Source organism: Ochotona princeps, chromosome 13 (assembly GCF_030435755.1).
Source record: "Ochotona princeps isolate mOchPri1 chromosome 13, mOchPri1.hap1, whole genome shotgun sequence".
NCBI classification, from domain to species: Eukaryota; Metazoa; Chordata; class Mammalia; order Lagomorpha; family Ochotonidae; genus Ochotona; species Ochotona princeps.
The window spans coordinates 20,570,816-20,582,886 of NC_080844.1; the positions used below are offsets into that span (position 1 = coordinate 20,570,816).

The 12,071-nt window shown below is 36.5% G+C and overlaps 1 protein-coding gene across 1 annotated transcript in view; it reads right to left on the reverse strand.

Moving 5' to 3' along the window:
• Positions 1-12,071, reverse strand: part of PCDH15 (protocadherin related 15) — a 548,396-nt gene that overhangs the window by 37,761 nt on the left and 498,564 nt on the right. Inside the window, exon 27 of the mRNA XM_058671280.1 lies at positions 11,979-12,067. Within this exon, the coding sequence (XP_058527263.1) occupies positions 11,979-12,067 (89 nt within the window). The remainder of the gene's footprint in view (positions 1-11,978; positions 12,068-12,071) is intronic.

The window sequence follows — 12,071 nt, forward strand, 5'->3', positions numbered from 1 at the left end:
AGTAGCCTACCAGCTAAAGTCCTTGCCTTGCATATACTCGGATCCATATGGGATCCGAGTATAATATATACTCGGATCCATATGGGATCCGAGTATAATACCAGTGGCCCTACTTCCCATCCAGCTCCCTGCTTGTGGCCTGGGAAAGCAGTTGAGGACAGCCCAAAGCCTTATGACCATGCACCCACATAGGATACCCAGGAGAGGCTCCTGGTTTTGGATTGGCGCAGCTCTGTCTGTTACAATTACTTGGAGAGTGAATCAATGGATGGAAGATCTTTCTGTCTCTCTTCTCTGCATATCTGACTTTCCAATAAAAAGTAAATAAACACTTAGAAAAAAATTAGAGTGTCATAAATCATTGTATTGTTATATCCAATTTTATGTTATAAAACAATTTTGATTTTGTAAACCATACTTTTGATGCTATAAAGCTAGTATTGTGATGTCATAAAGCAATATATAAATATAGACACACACACACACATATTCTCAGTACAGTAAGATTTCACATAGGGGAGGGTACTGTAGCACAGTAGGTGAGTTCATTGCTTAGGAAACCCACATCCCATCCTGTAGTGCTGTTTTCAGACTTGACGGCTCTGCTTCTTAGCCAGCTCTCTGCTACTATATCAGATAATGGCTCAAGATTTGAGTTGCTACACAGAAGTCTGAAGCAATTTCTGTGGTTCCTGTAAGACCTGATCTGCGCTTTTAAGGTCATATGGGGAGTAGATGTTCCAAGCTCTTAAATAACAAATAATAATTTCTGAAAATTTGCCTTTCTCCTTCAGAAAACACTAGTCATAGTGCAAAGGTTTTGAATTTTTTTAAACAAATTTAAATGTCTGGTGGAATTAATAGGAAGCATTTTGTTTTTCTGTTTAATTTTTGTTTTCATGGTGCCCAAAATTTGAATATGAAAAAGGTAAACAGAAAAATAGAAACAAAATTTATTCTCACAAAATATTCATACACCATCTAAATGGAACAGCTAAGCATCTTCTTTTATTTTTAAATCTGTTTCCTCTGTTTCTGTGCATGAGTCAAGAGACCATGAGTATTTTTTTTTCATATTACATCAGATGGAAGGCAATTAGAAGATGACATATTATTCTGCTACACCTTTTTATTTTTCTTAATAGAAGTTGATGCAGCTTTGACTTCATACGTTGAGGTATCTGTTAATTATGAATGATGTGTTTTATATTCATTAAAATAAGTCAAACTGTAAAGATGCAAATAGGTCAATGTATAAAACTCACCACTGACTAAATATTCAATCTCTTAAACAATGAAATCTATCTATTATGCCATTTGCCCAGGGTTACTTCTACTCATTGGAAAACATTTAAATACCTGGAAAATTCCAAGTGACATAAAATTTTAAAAAATCAATATGTCCTAATATTGTATTTTAGAAAAAAGTACAATTAGACAAAATACTAATTATTATGAATTTGATTCACCTTGAGAGATGCTAAGATATCAGTTTTTCAAAAATAATAAGAGAGTCATTAAATGTGAAGTATTTTAATTCTCAAAACTAGATCAAACAAAAGTGGACATCTTCAAGAATTCTTCCTTGTAATTTTTTTTTGCTCCATGTTGTTATTTCAATCATAAAGGATTAAGAAAAATTAAAAGGCCTGCCATTTAATACTAAATATTAATTGGATTATAAAATTATATACTTCTTTACATTTGAATTATTTAAGCATTAATGATACTACTGCAATGTGCATATATGCAGATACAAAATTGGTTTGTGTAATTACAATGGCAACCTAGATGATCATCATTCTTGTAAAAACTTATGATTTATTAATACAGTGAATTAAAAATAACTCATTTTAATAACTCCCTCGTAGCTTCCTACTAAAGTTGAAAAATAACAATTATGTTCATCTTGCATTAAAATCATGAATAGTCCTCTTTAATAATAAACTGAATTACATCTATATTATAGAAATGAAGTTATTATGCTGTGAATATTAAATATGGCATGTCATTGTTATATGTAGAAAATGTTATTTTCAATTTATGGGTTTTGTGTTCATGTTATATAAATTATTATTTCCAAAAATTGGAGTACTGACATGGCTACACTTCATTATCTGATAAAAATTAGATCAATCGTGCACACTCTGCTGCTAACCACAACTAAATTGTGAGAAAATTGGCATGTGATTGTCAGTGCTTAGAGCAATTTAATTTTAGAAACACAGGATAAGAAAAACTACATGACTTAAGTATACCCTTAGAATAGTTAGTGACTATAATGGGAAAAAATGTTCTAAGGACTTTCCATCTTACGCAGCAAAAGTTCTGTATTACTCATAAAGTTCTGTGTTATTCACTTTCTACCTTGAATACACATCCTTGGGCCCAGTGGCGTGGCCTAGCGGCTAAAGTCCTTGCCTTGCACGCACCGGGATCCCATATGGGCAGCAGTCCTAATTCCGGCAGCCCCACTTCCCATCCAGCTCCCTGCTTGTGGCCTGGGAAAGCAGTCGAGGACAGCCCAAGGCTTTGGGACCCTACACCCGCGTGGGAGACCTGGAAGATGTTCCTGGTTCCCGGCTTCGGGTTGGCGCAGCACTGGCCATTGCGGCTCACTTGGGGAGTGAATCATTGGATGGAAGATCTTCCTCTCTGTCTCTCCTCCTCTCTGTATATCTGACTTTGTAATAAAAATAAATAAATCTTTAAAAAAAAAGAAATACACATCTTTGATGCCAGCCAGCAAATGACTCACTGGCTAATCCTCTACCTGCAAGCGCTGGATCCCATATGGGCACCAATCCGTGTCCCAGCTGCTCCACTTTCCACCCAGCTCCTTGTTTGTGGCCTGGAAAGCAGTAGAGGATGCCCCAAAGCCTCGGGACCCTGCACTGCACCCATGTGGGAAACCCAGAGAAAGCCTCTATTCTGGCACTGATTGGCTCAACTTCAATTATATTGGCCATTTAGGGAGTGAACCAGCAGACAGAAGAGCTTTGTCTCTGTTCTCCTTCTCTCTGTAAATATGCCTTTCCAATAAAAACAAATAAATCTTTAAAAAAGAAAAAAAGACAAAGAAATCAACATCTTCATATGAGAGACAGGTAGTTACCTCTAAGTTTTCCTGTCTGAGGCTCACTCCCTCTTGGCAAATGTGTCTGCCATTCCCCCAAACTACAGGACCTTGTCCCTCACTTCATCTTATTACCTCATCAAATTTTAAAAGACCATCAAGGTTCTAATTACCCTATGTAGAACAGTGCTACATACCTTCAATGAATTTATGTAATTTATTTATATTTACTTATCTTTATCACAATTATGTCTCCCCAATCTACTATATAATAGTTTGCTGATACTAATAGTTGAGGTGGGCATTTAGTTAAGCTGCTACATGGGATTGTGGCCGACTGGTTCAGAGTACTTCCCTGGAGTTCTGGGTGATACTGCTTCTGAGCCAGCCTCCTGTTGAAGCACACTGTGGGGTCAGCTGATGGTGGCTGAGTATGCAATATCTCCAACCCAATTGGAAGACCCGGATTGAGCTCCAGTCCCTGGCATCAGCTTGCTCTGCCTGTGGGTAGTGTGGGCACCTGGGGGAATATGTCAATGGGCAGGAAATCATTGCCTATCAGTATCACTCTCCGTCTCTTTTCCTCTCAAACAACAGCATTAATAAGAAAAAAGTAACCTCTCAATTAAATAATAATAAATATTATTCTTGGATTTTCTATTTTTGTGCGAGGTAAATTACATAATAGTGTCTTCACATTGTTCACTATTAAGTCACATATAGGTTGCTTGTAACCTACACTAGATTTTGAGTTTAAAAAGAATTACTAGTTTGAAGATACTGATACAGGCACTCAAAAGTTTAAATTTATGGCCAGAAACACCCTGGCAAGTCATTGGTGAACTGGGGTTTCAGTCAAGGTCCTCTGAATTCAAAAAGACCTTTACCTTTCCCTCAAGAACAACCCTTTATTACATTAAATTAAGAAAGCAGAAGTGCTGGCATTTATCATTTGCTGTCTCACAGCTTGCTTCTCAAGGGACAATATAATTCTTCCAGAAATGTAAAATGTGGCTATATTTCTTGACTATGTTTTGTAACCTTAATCCCAGGAACTATAAGTTGATTACACACACTTCAGGTATTATATAAATATTTCATGGAACTGAAGCTCTTCTACACGAAATCAATAACTGTTTCAGTAGAATTCTACTATAATTGAATTTTCACCTTGTACTTAAAAAGTAGAAGTGTTAGTACCACCCTGAGACCTAATCAGTTGCAGTTCAAAATTTAATGTGCTATTTCTAACTTCTTTAATTTAGACTTCAAAAGCCTTTATCTACAGTTTCTTAGGTATTAACTCTGTTTGCATTTGTGCTTCATGATGAAAGGAAGGACTGGAAAAAAAAAGTGGAAATTTTCTTAGTTTTTTCTGTGGAATCTATTACGAACTATTTCTGGTTTTAAATACAGTAATCTGACCTTTATCTTTGCAGCTATTTTTTATCTTATTCTAAAGGATGTGTACGTAAGAGAAACGTATGGGGGCCAGCATGGTGGTAAACAGGATAACCCTCCACCTGCAGTGCTGGCATCCCACATGGACACTGGTGCCAATGCTGAGTACTCCACTTCTGATACAGCTTCCTGTTTAAGGCCTGGGGAAGCAGAAGAAGATGGTGCGAGGCCTTGGGACCCTGCACCCAGGTGGGAGACCTAAGAGAAGCTCTTGGCTCCTGGCTGTGCATCAGCCCACCTCTGGTCATTGCAACAATTTCGAGAGTGATTCAATGGAGAGAAATATTTCTCGCTGTCTCTCCTTATCTAACTCTGCATTTCAAGTAAGATAAGTAAAATTTTCAAAGAGAGCAAGAGCGTGAGTGAAAGAGAAAGAGAGATGCATGATTCACACAGGGAGAAATTATGAAACAGTCTAAAAATACAGCAATGCCTAGATAAGCAAGACGATTTGTAAGGGACATAGATCCTCATTGAAATTTATTTAATATATTATTCTAATTAAAAACAATATGATTCATTACTAAGGTGAATTGCTAAATTTTATAAGTAAAACAAAACATATTCAATAGTGTTTTCTTGTCTAATTCCAAGGAACTGAAGTAATCATTTTTACTCTACAGTCCCTAAGATTTACCAAAAAAATTATATCTTCTGTGCTCTTAGCCATGTGTGTGCTCTTAGCCATCAAAGTATTATGATTGTCTTTGCAAAATTCTCCCTGCCAAGAAATAGATGCATCAGAAAACTATTATTTGTGATGATTTAGTGCTCACTAAAGAAACTTTGTATACATAATATATCTATATATATATAATGGGAGAAAAAATAGGGTTAGGCCTACATCATACGGTTTAGGATCCTGCCTGAGACATTTATATCTCATATTTGAAATCCTGCATTTATGTCCTATTCCCACTTCTAATCTATCTTCCTGCTCATGTAGACTCTGAGTGACAGCATGTCTTTCTGGGGAGACTTAGACTGAATTTAGGCATCCTGGATTCAGCCTGGCCCCGTTACCAGTGTTGCTGACATCTGGAGAGTGCCTAGCTTGTCTCTGTATTTCCATCTTTAGAATAGATGTTTAAAAAACTAAAACAATGAGAGATAATCACATGGAATTCAAATATTTAACTTCTTAGGCCATAGATGTCTCTTGAGAAACACAAGAAAACATGGATGGTAACATGACGTGTGATCTAAGAACTTCTATGGGTAATGGATTTGCTAATTAGCTGAATCACTGGAACAATAATTCTCGTGTTTAATTAGTTAGTAGCACTCTACTGTCTTCTGGGGTTGTAGGTTTACTTTCATTACTCACCTCTAGATAACAAAAGGGTGAGCATTTCAGGCCTCGTTTTGCTGTTCGGTTCCAATAGTTTTTAACTACTACCATTTCCATCTATTAACCTTTCGAAGAATAAGAAGGTTTTCTACTTGAGAGATCTCTAAACTTGCACAGATTTTAAAATATCTATAGAAAGGAATCTGGAGTAGAGAAAATAATCTGTTTGGTAACTGGCCTGCAGGGAAACGAGCATGCACATGCAAAAGAATAAGATTAGTGGCTGGCATTGTGTTGCGAAGGGTCCCACCGCTTGCTATACCCACGTTCCTTACCAGGGTGCTCACTGAAGCCTTGGTTGCTCAGTTTTCTGCTTATGCCCCAGAAAGGCAGCAGATGACGGCTCAAATGCTTGAGCCCATAGTATCCATGTAGGAGAACCAGCTCTGGCCAGTTACTTCATTTTGGGAGTGAATCAATTGGTATCAGATTTCTGCATTTCTATCTCAGTCTCTTCCCCTCTCAATGACTCTCTCTACATTCCAAATCTCAATCAATCAATCAATCTCCATAGATAGATATTGATGCAGATATTTTAAAAGGTTTTTAAAAGCTAAAATAAATGAGTTTGGACTTTCTATTACGCATAAGTCAAAATGAATTAAATATCTAAATGTAAGAAACAAACCCATATAACATGAATAAAACATGTGAGAAACGTTTTGTACCATTATAGTTATGAATATTTTTAATCAATGTTTCATCTTACTTATTTGAAAGACAGTATAACAAAAGGATGGAGAAGGAGAGGAAGTGGAAGAGAAGGGAGAGGCACAGAGAGAACATTCCATCTTCCTAGCAACCTTCCCAAATGTCCACACAGGCTGGGTTGGATCAGGCTAAAGCTAGAAGACATACAGTCTCCTGTGTGGTAGAAACTCAAGTATCTGAGCCTTCATTCGCTTCCTCCTGGGTGTATATTACCCTGAATTTTAATTGGAAACAAAGTACTTGGAACTCAAACCATGCAGTCAGATATGAGATATGAGTGTTCCACACTGTGCCTTAACCCCATATGCCACAGCAATATGTTTTTAGCAATGATTTTTGATTATGATTTTAAAAAGCACAAATAACAAAAGCAGAACTAGGCAAATGCCGTTATACCAAACTTTAGAACTTTGCTTGCTTAAAGGACAGAATCAGCACACTGAAAAGATAACGTGTGGGATGGGATTACAGCATGGCAAATCATGTGTCTGTGAAATAGTTAATACAAGAATATACAAAGAACTACTTTACACTGGGGCCCTTTTTACAATATCATCAGGAGTGCTGCTGCCTGTGACACCTGCATACTGTATGAATACTAGTTCAAGTCCTGTCTACTCCACTTCAAACCCAGCTCCCTGCTACTGGCCTGGGAGAGCAGCAGCAAATGGTCCAAGTACTTGGGTCGCTTCTACTCTTATGGAAGACCAAAAAGAACCTACTGGCTCCTGGCTTTAACTTGCTCCATCCCAACTGTTGTGGCCATCTGGCAACTGCATTAGAGAATGGAAAATATCTCTGTCTTTCCCTCTATCACTGTAACTCTGATTTTTCAAATAACTGACTAAACTTTTAGGGGGAAAAAAAAGAAACTACTCCAAATCAATAGAAAAAAAAATAAAATTTACCAATTAATATATGGTCAAAGATATCAATGGACATTTCTCCAAAGATGATATGATGATATGTCAATGTTCAATTGCATATAAAAAGATGCTCATTGTTAATATTCAGAGAAACACAAATCAAGACCATGAAGAGGGGTTGTCAGTTGGATTAATGCAGAGCACTCAGGTTAAAACATCTCTGTCACACACTACAGTGCCTACCTTTGACCCCCAAGTCCAGTTCCCAGCATCAGCTTTTATGCTAATGCAACATTGAGACGCAGTGCTGATGGCCCAAGTATTTGGATTCCTGCAATTCACATGAGAAACCCGGATAGAGCTTGGCCCACTGTCATGTTTTGCAGACATTCGGGAGTGAGGTCTCTCTCTCTCTCCCTCCCTCTCCTCCACCATTTCCTTTCCCTTTCCTGTTCATCTTTATCATGTCTACCTTCATCATCTCCTTCAGCCTCACCAATTAATAAGTTAAAAACTAAATATTGTAATTACATGCAGTTCTTGAGATGATTAGCAGCAGATAAAGCCAAAGAAAATAAGTGGTGGTTAATATGGAGAAGTTTGATGCTTAGTGTGACACTGCTGAAATGCAAAATGGGGTAGCCACTATCCAACATTCTAGAAGTTCCTCAGAGAATTCCATCTCCCTGATGATACATTGCTATATGCATCTCTACTTCCAAAAGAGAGGACTCCCAATGAATTTGCTAAACATACCTTGAAAATCTGATTCTAGATTTTCTATCATTGCCTATATCTAACATGTATGATACACTAAAATACCAAGTGCTAAACTTGTAAACTTGGGTGGTGGGGCCATTAAAAAGGGATCTTGAGAAATATTTTCAATGGAACTACCATTTAAGCTAGCAATTTGAGAATGTGAGAATCATTTGCAACATCTGTGTTTATAACAGCTTGATTCCTTATAGATGTAGGAGCAAACTTAATATTCATCAATGGATGAGAAAATAAACAAAATGTGGTGTATACAAATAATAGAAAAGTACACTGCCCGAGGAGAGAAATCCTATCATATACTATAAAAGAAGTGAACTCTGAGAACATTATGCTAGGTAAATTAACACAATCACAAAAGGAAAATTCTGTTTGATCCTTCTTAGTTGATGCATATAAAGCAGTCAGATCACACAGATTTAGGAATGAAAGTGTGGTTACTTGACATAGTGAGGCATGGGGAATTATTGTATAATCCGTACAAGACCTCAGTTCTGCAAGCTGAATATGCTTTGAGGATCTGTTTAAATGCCATGTAAGCGCTTTTAGCACAACTAAAATTATAAATTAAAAAAATGTTTAACACTGTAACGAAAGGTATTTTTTAATCTCTCTCATACACAGTAAAATACATGTTTTGTATTAGTCCCACAAAATCACTATCTCAGAAAAAAATATTTAATTTGATCAAAATCAACAGAAGATGTGCACATTTACTACATTTTTGAAGACGAGGACATAGAGCCCACTGTGCTAAATTTCTGTACCAGCAATGTCAGGACACACCTAAATAACAGACTGATGGACATATAACTGCTCATGAAGGACTATACTATCATAATAATCCAGGGAAAATCAGTTAAAGGTTGGGAATTTGGGAAGAGGGTAGGGAAAGCCAAGACCCTATGCAATGTACCATAAAATAAAAAATAATAATAATAAAATTAAAAGTATAAAAAGAAGTGATGGTTGCCCCAGTAACCAGAGGAGGGCAGAGCTTGCTTCAAGGCTGACCTCAGGTTGCAACCTGGAAGGACAGAATTCTGGTGGGCCCCTGAGGCAGTGGAATCACCACTCCACCAATGAAGGGCCCACGGGACCCTTCAGCTTCCGTGTTGGGGAGTTGAAAAGCCCCTTGCACCTCTCTTCCTGGCTCTTTTTCCTCTGTAGCTCTCTCCTTTGTGACTGTCTTCCGCTGCATGGGGAAAGAAATCCTATGACTTCGGTTCCCTGGAATAAAGGCTATCTAAATTCTTTATAATATGTATTTGGCTTAAGTACTCTTTCTCTGGTGGTCGGCAAATCTTACAAAAAGTTGTGTATCTAGACAGGATACAAACACACATGTCCACATCTTCAATTCATACTTCTTTACTAAACCATGGTTTTTAAATATGATGTAAAAAAATCATGACACCTCCCTCCCTAAATCTACTAATTTGGGGCTGCTGCTACCATTCAAAAGAAAAATATTCTAAACGCTTATATAATGTGCTTCTCACAACAATTTTTTGTTTTACTAGCTCCTATCAAAAATGGTGAAATGAGATCAGAAAAACAAAAATGAAACTATTTGCCTGTTTGTATCAGAAATCTATGAAATGGGAGTGCCTTCTACAATGATACACTTCTCCCAAGATACAATGTTTTTTATTCAGATTACTCTATCCAATTAAGAGACATTAAATCTCAAAGAGTTCTATGATATTATACCTTTACTTTGTCATTTTCCCTCAATTATTTTTCAATTTATCTCTTCAATGAAGAAAAAGACATCAAGACTGTTTTGTGTAAGATGTCCACTCAAGGAAATGCATTAAATATTTATGACATTAGTGGAGAAATAACAGTAAAACAAATTGCCTGCCTTCAGGCAGATTTACTCTGAATGGGAAGTTATATATAATAAAAATTAGCCAATGCTCTGAACAAAGGTAAAGTAGATCAAAATATTAGCGTTTGCAGAAGAACCCACTTTTTCAGATAGTGTGGTCAAAGAATGCTTGTCTCAACAGGTGACATTAAATTAATGGAGCAACAGACAGAATTCCACATTACCATCATGTCTTCATTTAGATGAAAGTTATGTGTAGGAACAAACAAGGAATTGCAGTCCATACAGAAGTAAGTCATCTTGTTTCATGCATAAATATTATAACCATAGTTCTTAATGGGCATTTCTTGTGACACAGATCAAATTTGCGAAAACATTCTAAAATAATTATTATAAAGCACACATTTTTGCTTTCAGTGAATCACCTAATCCTAATATATTTTACTTAGCCTACAAATACTACAGGTTGAGCTATATGACTATTTGAAGCTTTATAGCAATTTAGTTAGGACTATTATGCTAAAGAGTTGCAAGCTGAAAGTGATAATTAATACTTGTCAGCCTGAAATCAATAGAAGACACAGAAAAACAGATGCAAAAATGTAAAAATAACAATACAATGGCCAAGTAGTGTTTGCGATCAGCTAGAGACGTAGCTGCTCTTTATTTGACCCAAGCCTAAGTTTCAGGTTTATAACTTCCTCCTGAGAAATTCCTAGGAAGGTAGTTTGGGTCCATAGGCATGTCACATTTTCATAGAGACTTGTAGGCAAGCTATAGTCCTAATGGACACTACACAAACTAGCATCAAATGTCTTTATCTCCTTGGGGGAATATGTCAGTTTGTAGTTACAAAGCAACTTGGTCTTTGGGGTCAGTAGGCCCACCTCTCTGAAGATGAGTAAATGATACAGCGTCCAAAAACAGAACTATAAATCAACATGTAAATGTAGCATTGGTATAATCTCAACATTCATGACATGATCTATGAGATTACTGAATACTCTTCTTGTATAAATTCATGACATATATGATGTACGAGATTACTGCCTGATGTTCTCCATACAAGCTCTAATCATGAACTAAACCAAAATGACACAATCCTACAATTGATTTGTCGGCTCCTGAGCTTCACAAAACCATGAGCGCCCTTGTCTCTGTTTAACTGAATCCTGGTGTTATATCTGTGTTTCTTTCAGTGCCTGTCTCCGTCTCTTCATAGATTTGTTGTGCTGGCAGGTGACAGAAGACAGTAGGGTATTAGGAGCAAAACTGTAAGGTATTTTAATAATCCTTGATACCATCAGAATATCCAAGAACAGCTTAATATAAAAATTGAGACTTATAACTGAGTCAACAAAAACATGCAGAGTTTAGTTAACTGTATACTAATTGGTAGGCAGAGAGACACCCACATACTTACACTCAGTAACTAGATTTTTTTGTGTGTGTAAATACATATATAAATGTAAATGTATCTTTGAAATTAACCTTACCTTTGGTTTTAAAAAATAATTTCTGGTTGGGTAGATACAGCACTTTGAGAAATAAACACATATCCTTGACTAGCTAAAAATGTTGACATAATCACTTTGAAAAAGCCCTCAGAAACAAGATGTATAATAAAAACATGTATGTGATATCTCATTTGAAGCATCTGAACATTTTTCTGATGCATCAAAATATTCTGAATGATAATATCTTCTGGTATCTAGTTTTTACTGTTATTTCTCAGAATCTTTATGTGTTTCCAATGATGCTACATATGTTTGGAAAAGATGAAGCAAAATCACTATTGATGCATTTTAAAAATCTATGTTTACGTTGAACATCACACTGAACTATTCACGTGAAAAATATAGTCAAACAAAAACAGATAGAGAAGTAAACGAAATACATTACTCTGTAAGATCTTCTATCTTCTTTTCCACTAGAGTAGGGGGCACATTAGAAACAATGACCTGCATATCCAACTGGTTGACCACAGAGACCTGA